The sequence below is a fragment of the Gracilinanus agilis genome, chromosome 4 (genome assembly GCF_016433145.1).
Source record: "Gracilinanus agilis isolate LMUSP501 chromosome 4, AgileGrace, whole genome shotgun sequence".
NCBI lineage: Eukaryota > Metazoa > Chordata > Mammalia > Didelphimorphia > Didelphidae > Gracilinanus > Gracilinanus agilis.
In genome coordinates this window covers 372,970-383,716 of record NC_058133.1, presented here as the reverse complement: position 1 = coordinate 383,716, position 10,747 = coordinate 372,970, and the positions used below count along the sequence as shown (strand labels likewise).

Here is a 10,747-nt window from a genome sequence, read left to right as displayed (position 1 = left end):
TAAGTGGGAAGACTTTTCTTCTTACCTGAGCAAATGGGATATAAAGCAGTTTATGTTCTGACAATGGAGGAAAGGAGATAAAATTATATATGTTTATATGTGACTCTGCAAGTATGCTTTACTGTTTGTTTCTTTTAGAAGGAGAGATCAGACCTGAAACAAAAGATACTCCAACAGAAGTGGGCCTCTTTGTGGAAGAAACTGACAAACAAAAATTAATGAATGATGGTCCAGGCAAGTTAGCTTGTAGAAAATTCTGTGTTGAATATCGAAATCCATCCCTTCTTGAACATCAAAGAATGCACACTGAGGAAAAATCTACTGCAAGTATTCAGTGTGGAAAGACTTTTATGCAGAGGGACAGTCTTCCTAGATATCAGAGGATTCACTCTGGTGAGAGACCTTATGAATACAAGCATTGTGAAAAGAAATTCACACAGAGGTCCTATTTTGCTATACATCAGAGAATCCACACAGAGAAGAAACCTTATGAATGTGAGCAATGTGGAAAGACATTCAAACAGAGCTCTAGTCTTGTTATACACCAGAGAATCCACACTGGGGAGAAACCTTATGAATGTACACAATGTGGAAAGGCATTCACACAGAGGGCCCATCTTGCTCAGCATCAGAGAATGCACATTGGAGAGAAACCTTATGAATGTGAACAATGTAGAAAGGCATTCACACAGAGGTCTCATCTTGTTCAACATCAGAGAAAGCACACTGGAGAGAAACCTTATGAATGTGAGCAATGTGGAAAGACATTCACAAATAACTCCAGTCTCACTATACACCAGAGAATACACACTGGAGAGAAACCTTATGAATGCAATCAATGTGGAAAGACATTCAGATACAGCTCCAATCGTGCTCTACATCAGAGAATCCATACTGGGGAGAGACCTTATGAATGTAAGCAATGTAGAAAGACATTCAGACACAGTTCCAGTCTTGCTGTACATCAGAGAATCCACACTGGGGAAAAACCTTATGAATGCAAGCAATGTGGAAAGACATTTAAACAGAGACCCCATCTTGCTGAACATCAGAGAATGCACACTGAAGAGAAACCTTATGAATGTGAGCAATGTGGAAAGACATTCAAAGGAAGGTCCAATCTTGCTATACATCAGAGAATCCACACTGGGGAAAAACCTTATGAATGTAAGCAATGTGGAAAGACATTCACACAGAGCTCCCATCTTGTTGAACATCAGAAAATCCACACTGAAGAGAGACCTTATGCATGCAAACAATGTGGAAAGACATTCAAACAGAGGCTCCGTCTTGCTGAACATCAGAGAATGCACACTGAGGAGAGACCTTATGAATGTGAGCAATGTGGAAAGACATTCAAAGGAAGGTCCAATCTTCGTATACATCAGAGAATCCACACTGGGGAGAAACCTTATGAATGTGATCAGTGTGGAAAGACATTCAGAATTAGATCTGACCTTTTGACACATCAGAGAATCCACACTGGGGAGAAACCTTATGAATGCAAGCAATGTGGAAAGACATTCAGAATTAGATCTGACCTTGTGACACATCAGAGAATCCACACTGGGGAAAAACCTTATGAATGCAAGCAATGTGGAAAGACATTCACACAGAGATCCCATCTTGCTTTGCATCAGAGAATCCACACTGGGGAGAAACCTTATGAATGCAATCAGTGTGGAAAGACATTCACACACAGTTCCAGTCTTGCTGTACATCAGAGAATTCACACTGGGGAGAAACCTTATGAATGCAATCAGTGTGGAAAGACATTCACATACAGTTCCAGTCTTGCTGTACATCAGAGAATTCACACTGGGGAGAAACCTTATGAATGTAAGCAATGTGGAAAGACATTCAGACTGAAATTTGATCTTGTTAAACATCAGAGAATCCACACTGGGAAGAAAACTAAGTCAATCAATGCGGAAAAACAATCACAATGAGTTCCAGGCTTGCTCATCATCAGAGAACCCACACTGGTGTGGTGAAAATTTATCATGCCAATGCAAAGCCTCCAAGCTAATTAGGATTATTGAGATGATGCCAAACTCCCATTAAAGCTGAACCCTGGTTCAGATCAGGCGCAGAGACCATGAGCCATAGGAGATAGCCTTTTAAAAATAAAAGTCTGTTGACATCCTGTCCCAAAAGACAAACTGAATATAGAATTGTTTCACATGGACAGATTGTGCACATGCTGATGATATCCTCCCCTAAAAGACGGACTAAATACAGAATTTTCATATGGAAAGATCGCACAAGTGCTGAACATGCCAGAAAGTATTAAAAAATACTATGTGTGGTAACTGTGAGTTTATTATTATTACTGAAGTTTTCAGTAATTCAGGACTTAATGTTTTTCCACCAACAACTAGGAGTCAACATTTAGATGGATGAAGGGATGACTGATATTTCACCAGAGATACATTTGGAACAAAGGGCAGCCCTCTACCTCCTATCTTATGATCTTACAAAAGGGTGTGGTGGGCTTGTTTGTAACTTTTGGTTTTTAGGCTTAAGGTCAAAAAGCTTGTCAGAAAGATTTGATACCATCCTCTAAGCTGTAATTTCTTAGCTAATGTTAATAATTCATATGAAACAAATTATATTATCTTTGTTATATTCGTAAAAGCTGATACTATTTAAATCATAAAAGGGGGTTAGGGGATTTCACACTCACTGGAAAGAAACTTTATGGTAAGAAACAGTCAATATGGAAAGACATCCAGTCAGAGCTCCAGTCTTGCTATTGTATAATTAGACTTTTTCTCCCCAGAACTCTTTCCCAGATTCCCATGTTCCTTCTCACATTATGTGCTAATGTAGGGAGGATACATTTTTGTGTAGCTCTGACCTCTTGCTCTTTTCCTGGGAATGTGGTTTGTGGAGGTGAAGTGAGAGCCAGGCAGAATTTTGCTTACGTGGCTTTTACTCAGGCTTTTACTTTTGTTCTTTTATTTCTTCTACTTCAAGTATTTATTAATAAACTTCATAAAATATAATACTTGGAGTTATTGGATATTAACTTAAATCTAACACTATGCAATTTAAATCTAACACATGAGAAACCTTATGAATGCAAACAACATCAAAAGGCATTCAGACAAATGTGCATCGGCCATGGGTGGAGGGAGTGCAGGGGGTGAAGGAGAAAGTAGGAGTATGAATCATGTAACTATGTTAAAAATTAATATTAATAAATGTTTAAATTTTTTAAAAAAGGGCATTCAGACAGAGCTCCCATTTTGCTTTACATCAGAGAATCCATGCTGGTGAGGAATTTTATGAGTATAATCAATGTTAAAAGACATTCATAGTGTGCTCCAGTCTTGTTGTACATTAGAGACTCCACACTGGGGAAAACCCTTATGAATGCAAGCAATGTGGAAAGCTATTCACATGGAGCTCCAGTCTTGCTCTCCATTAGAGAAACCATAGACTTTCACATAGAGCTCTCAACTTGCTCAAAATCAGACAATTCACTCTAATATGTGTTATAGGAAAATACGAGCAGAAAGCAGGCAAGTGCTGACAGGCAAAGCCTGAGTATTCCAATCATGGACCTTTGGTCAGAAAAGGGACTTTTCTCAGAGTGACTCTGGTAATGGCAGATGAGTTAGTTGGCTTAACTGTCTAAGTGAAAAGCCTGGAAAAGTGGGTTATCATCATCTTTAAGAAATATCTATCAAGCCAAGGAAGTTCAGGTTGAGCATAAAATCAATATCTGTATGGTAGATATACTCATCTCCCTGACTTCACCCCTGTGGATTAATTGCTGTGGTACCTATGATCCCAAGAAAGCTGATTTCATCTGTGGAGCTGAAGAGGATACCTTAGGGAGAAACCCCTTTTCCCTTGTGACCAACCAGTCTTGTCCTGACGGTCTGCTATAGTAATAGTGTAGTGATTCCCAGCCTTTTTGCCCTTGGTTTTTATCCATAGTGTTATGAGCAGTAGGGGGCTAAGGATGGTAGTTGATTTAGCTCAAGGAGAAGCCCCAAGTACAGTTAGATATGAGAATAAGATTGGTTCCCCACACCAGCTGGGCTGAGCCTCCTTTAAGACTGAGAATTCTCTTGCTAACCACAAGCCTTAGAACTCAGACTTCGCAGTCAGTTGGGTAGTGTTATAATTATTGGAGGTCTCTTGATTTATTCGAGATGGTAAATTGATGTACAGAGAGAAATAAGATGACCCTTCTCCCTTATAACAGTTGCCCAGGCAGGATCCTTCAGGTCTAAGAGGTATATCCCTTCAGGACCCACCTGGGGTTAATTGATATGTTGATTTGGGCTCTTTAGCTAGGATAACGCCTTGTATTCTGACTGCGATTTCTCCCTTCCCAAAACAAGCTTTGAAACTGCGTTAGGAAGGTACTTTAAACTTTATATTAAACAAGAAAGATATGGGTAAAGGACTGTGGTATAGGAGACCCTATTCTAATGGTTGCTAATGAAATCTCAACTGCTGGCAGATGAAGAATCAATGTAGCTTCCCTCTGGTTCAGCCTGGCCAGGACTAAACCAGAATAGGTAAACTGCTGGGATATCTTTGACTTCTTCTTCAATAGATCTTCAGCCTTACAGTTAAGTTATGTCCACACTTTTCCACCCTCTTCTTCGTCTCCTGCCCACTTCCCGGATCCCTCCCGGGCCCTGGGAAACCTAGATATCTAGATGATGAAACTCCTAATATCTAGGGACAGTAGACTCCGAGGTGGTGGTCAGGTACAGGTTGGAACGGTATCTCAAGTACAGGAAGAGTTTGCAGAGAGATGTTTGCACCTCTCACTCCAAGACCAGGATCCACCAATCTCCAGCCTCAGCACAGGCCAAAGACCCAGAATCTCTTCAGGATTCTCAACTGCCCCTCCTCCTGCCTCTTGCATGACTTCCCTGGGAACATTCCATCCAACTGACTTATTTGTCAATCAAAGGTGAACTTCAAGCTCCCAGAGATTCAATATAACAGTAGAGACAACCAGGAAGTAGAATGTTGATTCCTGAAACCTTTGGTTATGATCCAGGGTTAGCCCTAGCTTGAAAGCAGCTATAACCAGTTAAAGATGTTATCAGGATTTGACTACACAAATTAGATATTGTCATCAAAAGGTAAGTTGTTGCCTTTAAAGATTACTATAGGCTTTGAGATCAAATTAGATTTATTTAGTAAACTGAAGAATAGGTAAATGGGAGAAGGAGAGAGGGTGATAGAAACCCTGAATGATCTTGCTTAAGTACTAAAGTCTAAATAAATATTTAAACTCCAGTTGTTCCCTAAGGAGCAGAGTACAAAGGACCTTGGGGGACTCCTCCAACTCTGTAAATATTTGTTGCTGAGCCCAGGGCTAGCAAGCCCTTGGGTCAGATGCTGTTGTAATTCTTGAAACTTTCTATCTTCATGCACTATGAATCAAAAACGTAACAACTAATAAAACAAATCCTAGCAACATTCTAAAGTACTATGCAATCTTACTATGTATTAGTAACATTATGATGTTAATAAATTTAATCCTATGTTAAAATATCAGTATGTTAATAATCCTAGCAGTACCTAAGCTAACAAAGTTAAACTAAAATTTTAAGTTATGTACAATATTAAGAATTTCTGTCCCTAAGATATCTTAAACAAAACTATTCTGTCCCTGTTGGTTAGTAGATCTATTACTAAGGGTTAATAGTCAACTATATACATATATACATTGCTTTGAAAAGTGTAGGATGTTTGAGCTAGTAAAGTGTCTGAGCCAATGTAAGAGAAAATTCTAAGTACTGGACAGAATACTTTTTTGCTCTTGTGTGTGCATTATTATTTACATATGTATATGTGAAGTAAGAGTAATGTTTTAAGTGTTGAAATTATGACCTAGTCATGTGTGTGGTGTCTCATACTCACCCTCCTTTAGAACTCTTCTGCATAGTGTTGGATAGATTCTAATAACTGAATGCACTGAGAATTCTGTGAGCATGTGATGTACACTCCTAAAACCTAATGTTGCATCATTGATCTGATGAACTCCTTATCATGACACTGTTGTATAAAGTCACACGGATTGTGTAGACAGTTCAGTGTCCATTGTGAAGTCCTTGGTGTTGATGTCCTTTTGAAGATCTGCAAGGTTTTCATTGCTTTATCTGTACTGCTGTCAGATGTTACCACACGCGCATGTCATTTTCAGCTGGAACTCTTGTGTAGTTGTGTTGACTTGTGTTGAAACAATTTTGTTTGTCCACAAAAATTTCTTCTTGATTGTTTTTCTTTTTTCTTTTAAAATTAAGATAAAGTCAATATAAGTCCATTTGCTGTCATGATATTATTTCTTCCATTAATCATTGATGTCACTATCTAGGTCTGAAAGTGTTTGAACTTCTGATTGCAGATCTTCTGAAATTACTTGATCTTTTGATTGCTGATATTCAGATATGGATTGTGTTTCTAATTGATGGATATCTGAGACTATTTGATTTTTTAGGTGTTGTTGTAACATTATCTGGTCTTCTTACTATTGTTCTAAAACTGATTGATTCATTGATGCTGTGCTGGGATAGTTTGATCTATTGGCTGCTGTACTGAGACTGATTGATTTATTGGCTGCTCTGCTGATATTGATTGGTCTATTGGCTGCTGTACTGTGACTGGGTCTTGATGTTGAGGCATTTCCTTAGCTGACTTGACATGTGTGACATGAAACCATGGTTCTCTACCCTTAATTTTGACCACTGTAGGAGTTACCAGAATAATTCGTAATGGTCTATGCCACTTAGGATCCAATACAGATTTTTTTGTTGAAATTCCTGGTATATACATAATCACCTGGTTGGAAGTTATGCAGATTAAAATCAAATGGTACTTTTTGCTGTATAAGAGCCTACCTGTGCAATTGATCTAAACGTTCTTTTAGCAATCTGATATACTCATAGAATTTGCATTCCATATCAAGAAGTGATAGGTTATGGATGCTCTGAGGTGACTTCCCATGACATAGTGGTTGTCCATATAATAACTGTGATGTTGTTGGGCTGGCATCTAAGATGAAATAATGCCATAAGTAATGCATCCAGGCATTTCAAATGCAATTCCACACAAATCTTTGCAACTAGAGTTTTTAAAGATTTGTTCAAGTGTTCAACTTGCCCTCTGGATTGAGGTTGATACACGGAGTGTAAGTGTTGTTTTATCCCTAGAATTTCATATGTGTTGTTTAAAATATGGTGTGCAAAGTGTGAGCCACAGTCAGACGCAATTTGTAGAAGTATAGAGAACCTTGGAATTAGTTCCCTCAGCAGGATCTTAACTACAAAAGCTGCTGTTTTGTGTCTAGCTGGGAACACTTCTGGCCACTTAGTTAACCTATCAACAATCACTAATGCATACCTATATCCTTGGAATCTTGGCATAGTTATATAATCAATTTGTATGCACTCAACAGGTGTGTAGGCTAGTTGTTTGCCTCCTAAGCTATGTATTTTTGTTATAGATTGGTTGTATTGCATACAAATTTTGCACTCAGACAAACTCTCATTGCACATTCAGTTATTCCTCTTGCAATCCAGTATTTTCATATTGAATCCACCAAACCCAAAGTCCCATAATGACCCTTTTGATGTAGAGCATTGCAGAAAGTATAATACAGGGATTTTGGCAAAATAGGTTTTCCATTTGCAGCCAGCCAAACTCCATTAGCTAAGTATGCACCAAGGTGGTTTTTTCCCAATCCTTTACTTCCTGTGGAGAGTATGTATTTTTTTATATCAACTTCATCCACTAAAGACAAGTAGAGGATTGAAATTGGTCCATACCTCACCCCAAATTTGGCTGTGATGTTGGCCCTTCTATTCCCTGATTCTATTGGCCCTTGAATTTTACTATGCCCTCTGCAATGGATTACAGAAACTTGGGATGGTAAATGGAGCACTTGTAATAGCTCATTTGTGGAGATCTCTTTATCATCTCTGATAATCTGATAAGGACAGTTTAGTTGATAAGGTAATAAGGACAGGACAAGGGAGTTGTCTTTTACCTCATGCTTCCAGCTCTGGCTCCAGGAGCATGGAGTTTATAATATATATATATATATTTCAAGACTCATTTCACACAAAAGAACCCCCCCGAAACTTCGTGTTTGTGCAGAAACACAAATTATGTCACATCAAAGCACAATAAAGTTATAGTTTTACAAAGAATTTTCTTATGAAGATAATGCTGGATGAGAAACAGTCTCAAGGTTAAAAATGAGCCTCACTTTATCTAAAAGTTATTTTGCCTGAGCTTGCCACTTTGTGACCTTGGGATGCCTGGAGCAGTTAGAGAGATATACCCAGAGCTGCAGCTTTACTCTGCTGAGTGAAAAAAGGCTGTTAATTCATTAAGTGCTGGTTTACTAAAAACTTAAAGTTTTCCTAGAAGGCTATAATGCTTTTCAATAAGAAAAGGTGTGGATCATAAAAGGGGTCAAAAGAGGAGTCTCAGATTTTTATCTATTCTCTTATTGGCTTCCCATGCTCATTTATGATTTTGCCATATGCAATCTGCTTGCTGTTGAATGTTATAAAGCCACAATTTTTCCAGAGTTCCCTGGAATGATGAAATACTCCAAAAAGCATATTTAGAGTCAGTAAATGTGTTCACTCTTTTGTCTTTCGCTAATTGGTCTTATGGGAAAACCAGGGGAAGTTAACTTAAATATTTATCTGGGTTCAGAAGGGTGAGTAGGAGACAGGAATGGACAATAGTCTGGGACCAAACAAGCCAGGGAAACTGGGTTTAGCTGTTTAGGGAAATGACAGTTGACAGAAGTGACAGTTAGGCCTCAACTGTCACGCTGTTCCACCTAGACAGGAAGTCTGTGAAACCAGCAAGTAAATGACAAGAGGGCTTATTAACAAGTATAATTTAAGGAAACTATAGTCTAAAGAAGGGAGAAGGGGTTTCTATACTACCAGTCTATGGGCAAACCACAGGATCAGGGGAGGGACTTATCTACACTGAACTGAGAACCAAAGCAAGACAGGGCCTAAAGAACAGCAGGACTGAAGAGGGTATGCTCACAGCAGAGTCCTGACACACTCCAGCGATGGTACAACTTTCTCAGGTCTTCAGCTAGTACTCCTTCAATTGGGTAAGTCAGGAAGCTAAACCAACCTGAGCTGACCAGAAACTCAGGTTAGATTTTATAGTCTCTACCTAACCTCCCACAAGCAAAATCCTCCTTCCAGATATCAGGAAATCAGGGTACACTTCCTCTGAGGTCTCCCAGGATCAGTTACAACTTGTCCCCAACCACCATGGAGTCCATCTCAGAGAGAGCAACACACTTTCTGCTTCCCCATTCCATTTAGAATCCTTAAGCCCTTCCTGCTAAGTCTCCTAAATAATAATTTATTAATCTACCTTACAACATTAGAGAGCACATACTGGGGGGCAAAAGGGGGATTACCAGCAGTCCAGTTCCCCTTGGGGGCAGGACAATTGAGTGAAAATGGAGTGAGAAGAGCCAGAGACCCAGTAGATTTGCAGTGGCTTATCTGAAGTGCCATCTGCTGATTTTAATTTTTATATCATTTTTCTCAAGATTACATCAATGTTGGCTTGAATTCCATTCCCATATATCTTATCTTTGGAGACGATGTGTTAGGTGTGTTTGACATATCTCTTGAGTCACAGTGGTGAGAAAGTACAGGCATTTCCATGGGAGACAATTTCTTCATATTTCATTCATTGTTCTTTTATGTTAAATTATTGTACCAAATCGGATCTGGGGGTGGGGGGGACCTTGGAGACTATTCTGGCCTGTTCTTGCAGACACCTGTGTATGGGAATCTGACCTGTGTATGGGAATCTGAGATAGAGTTTTAAAATCTTTAACTCACTATATGCTGGTTTGTTGTGAAGTGGCTTCTAGGGGAAGTTTCTGTATTATAACATAGATGTGGGGTTTACTTAGGGGTTTGTGGGAGGTCTGTGGGTGGCCTTGTTATCAGCCTATATTATTTTTCTGAGTTTCCCTGGGGCTGAGGAAGGATGCTGATTTCAATAGTTTCAGTTAAAGGGGATGCTAGTAAGAAAAGAGTCACATAGGGGAAACTGAATGTAACTTCCATCCTTCTGACAACTGGTGTTCTGGTGTCATAGTTGGTGACAAGCCGTGCTGAACATCATGGGCTTTGATGGTTTCCTGCAAGCACGTGTCAAACCTAGCAATTCTGTTCCTTGAGCACTCATCATAGACGAAAGAGATGAGTACCACAGGGTCTCTATGTCTGTCACTACCACTGCACTGGTAAACTTCTGTCCCTCTGCCATGTATGATCATCTATCTGTGAAGAGAGTCATTTTGGGATTATTTGTAGGTGTATTGGATAAGTCTTCCCTAGTATTGTGCACGATGTCTAGTGCATCTTCACAGTTGTGTAGACTTTCACCTTCTAATGGAGCTTAAACTGGGAGATATGGTCTACATAAGGAACTTTACAAGGAAATCCATACTGGACCCTAAATGGGTAGGGCCTCATCAAATATGGTTAACTAGTATGACATGTGTCAAAGTTGAGAACAGAGATCCCTGGTTCCACATCATGCATGTGAAGCCTGTAAAAGAACATACTGTATGGGTTGAGGCAGACATGATTGGGGATGTAGACTCAAAACTACCACACCAATACAACTATCAACAATTTGGAAATAGGTCTTGATCAATGACATGTTAAAACCAGTGGAAATATGCATCAGCCATGGGGGGGGG

At 39.3% G+C, this 10,747-nt stretch overlaps 1 protein-coding gene across 1 annotated transcript; it reads left to right on the top strand.

The window, feature by feature from the left end:
* Positions 1-489: 489 nt before the first annotated feature.
* On the top strand, positions 490-1,806 carry LOC123244729 (zinc finger protein 781-like; the record flags this gene model as incomplete). Its single annotated transcript, XM_044673288.1, has 3 exons — positions 490-680; positions 765-1,383; positions 1,552-1,806. Coding segments are annotated over exons 1-3 (1,065 nt in total), but the record flags the coding sequence as incomplete, so codon positions are not given.
* Positions 1,807-10,747: the final 8,941 nt, after the last annotated feature.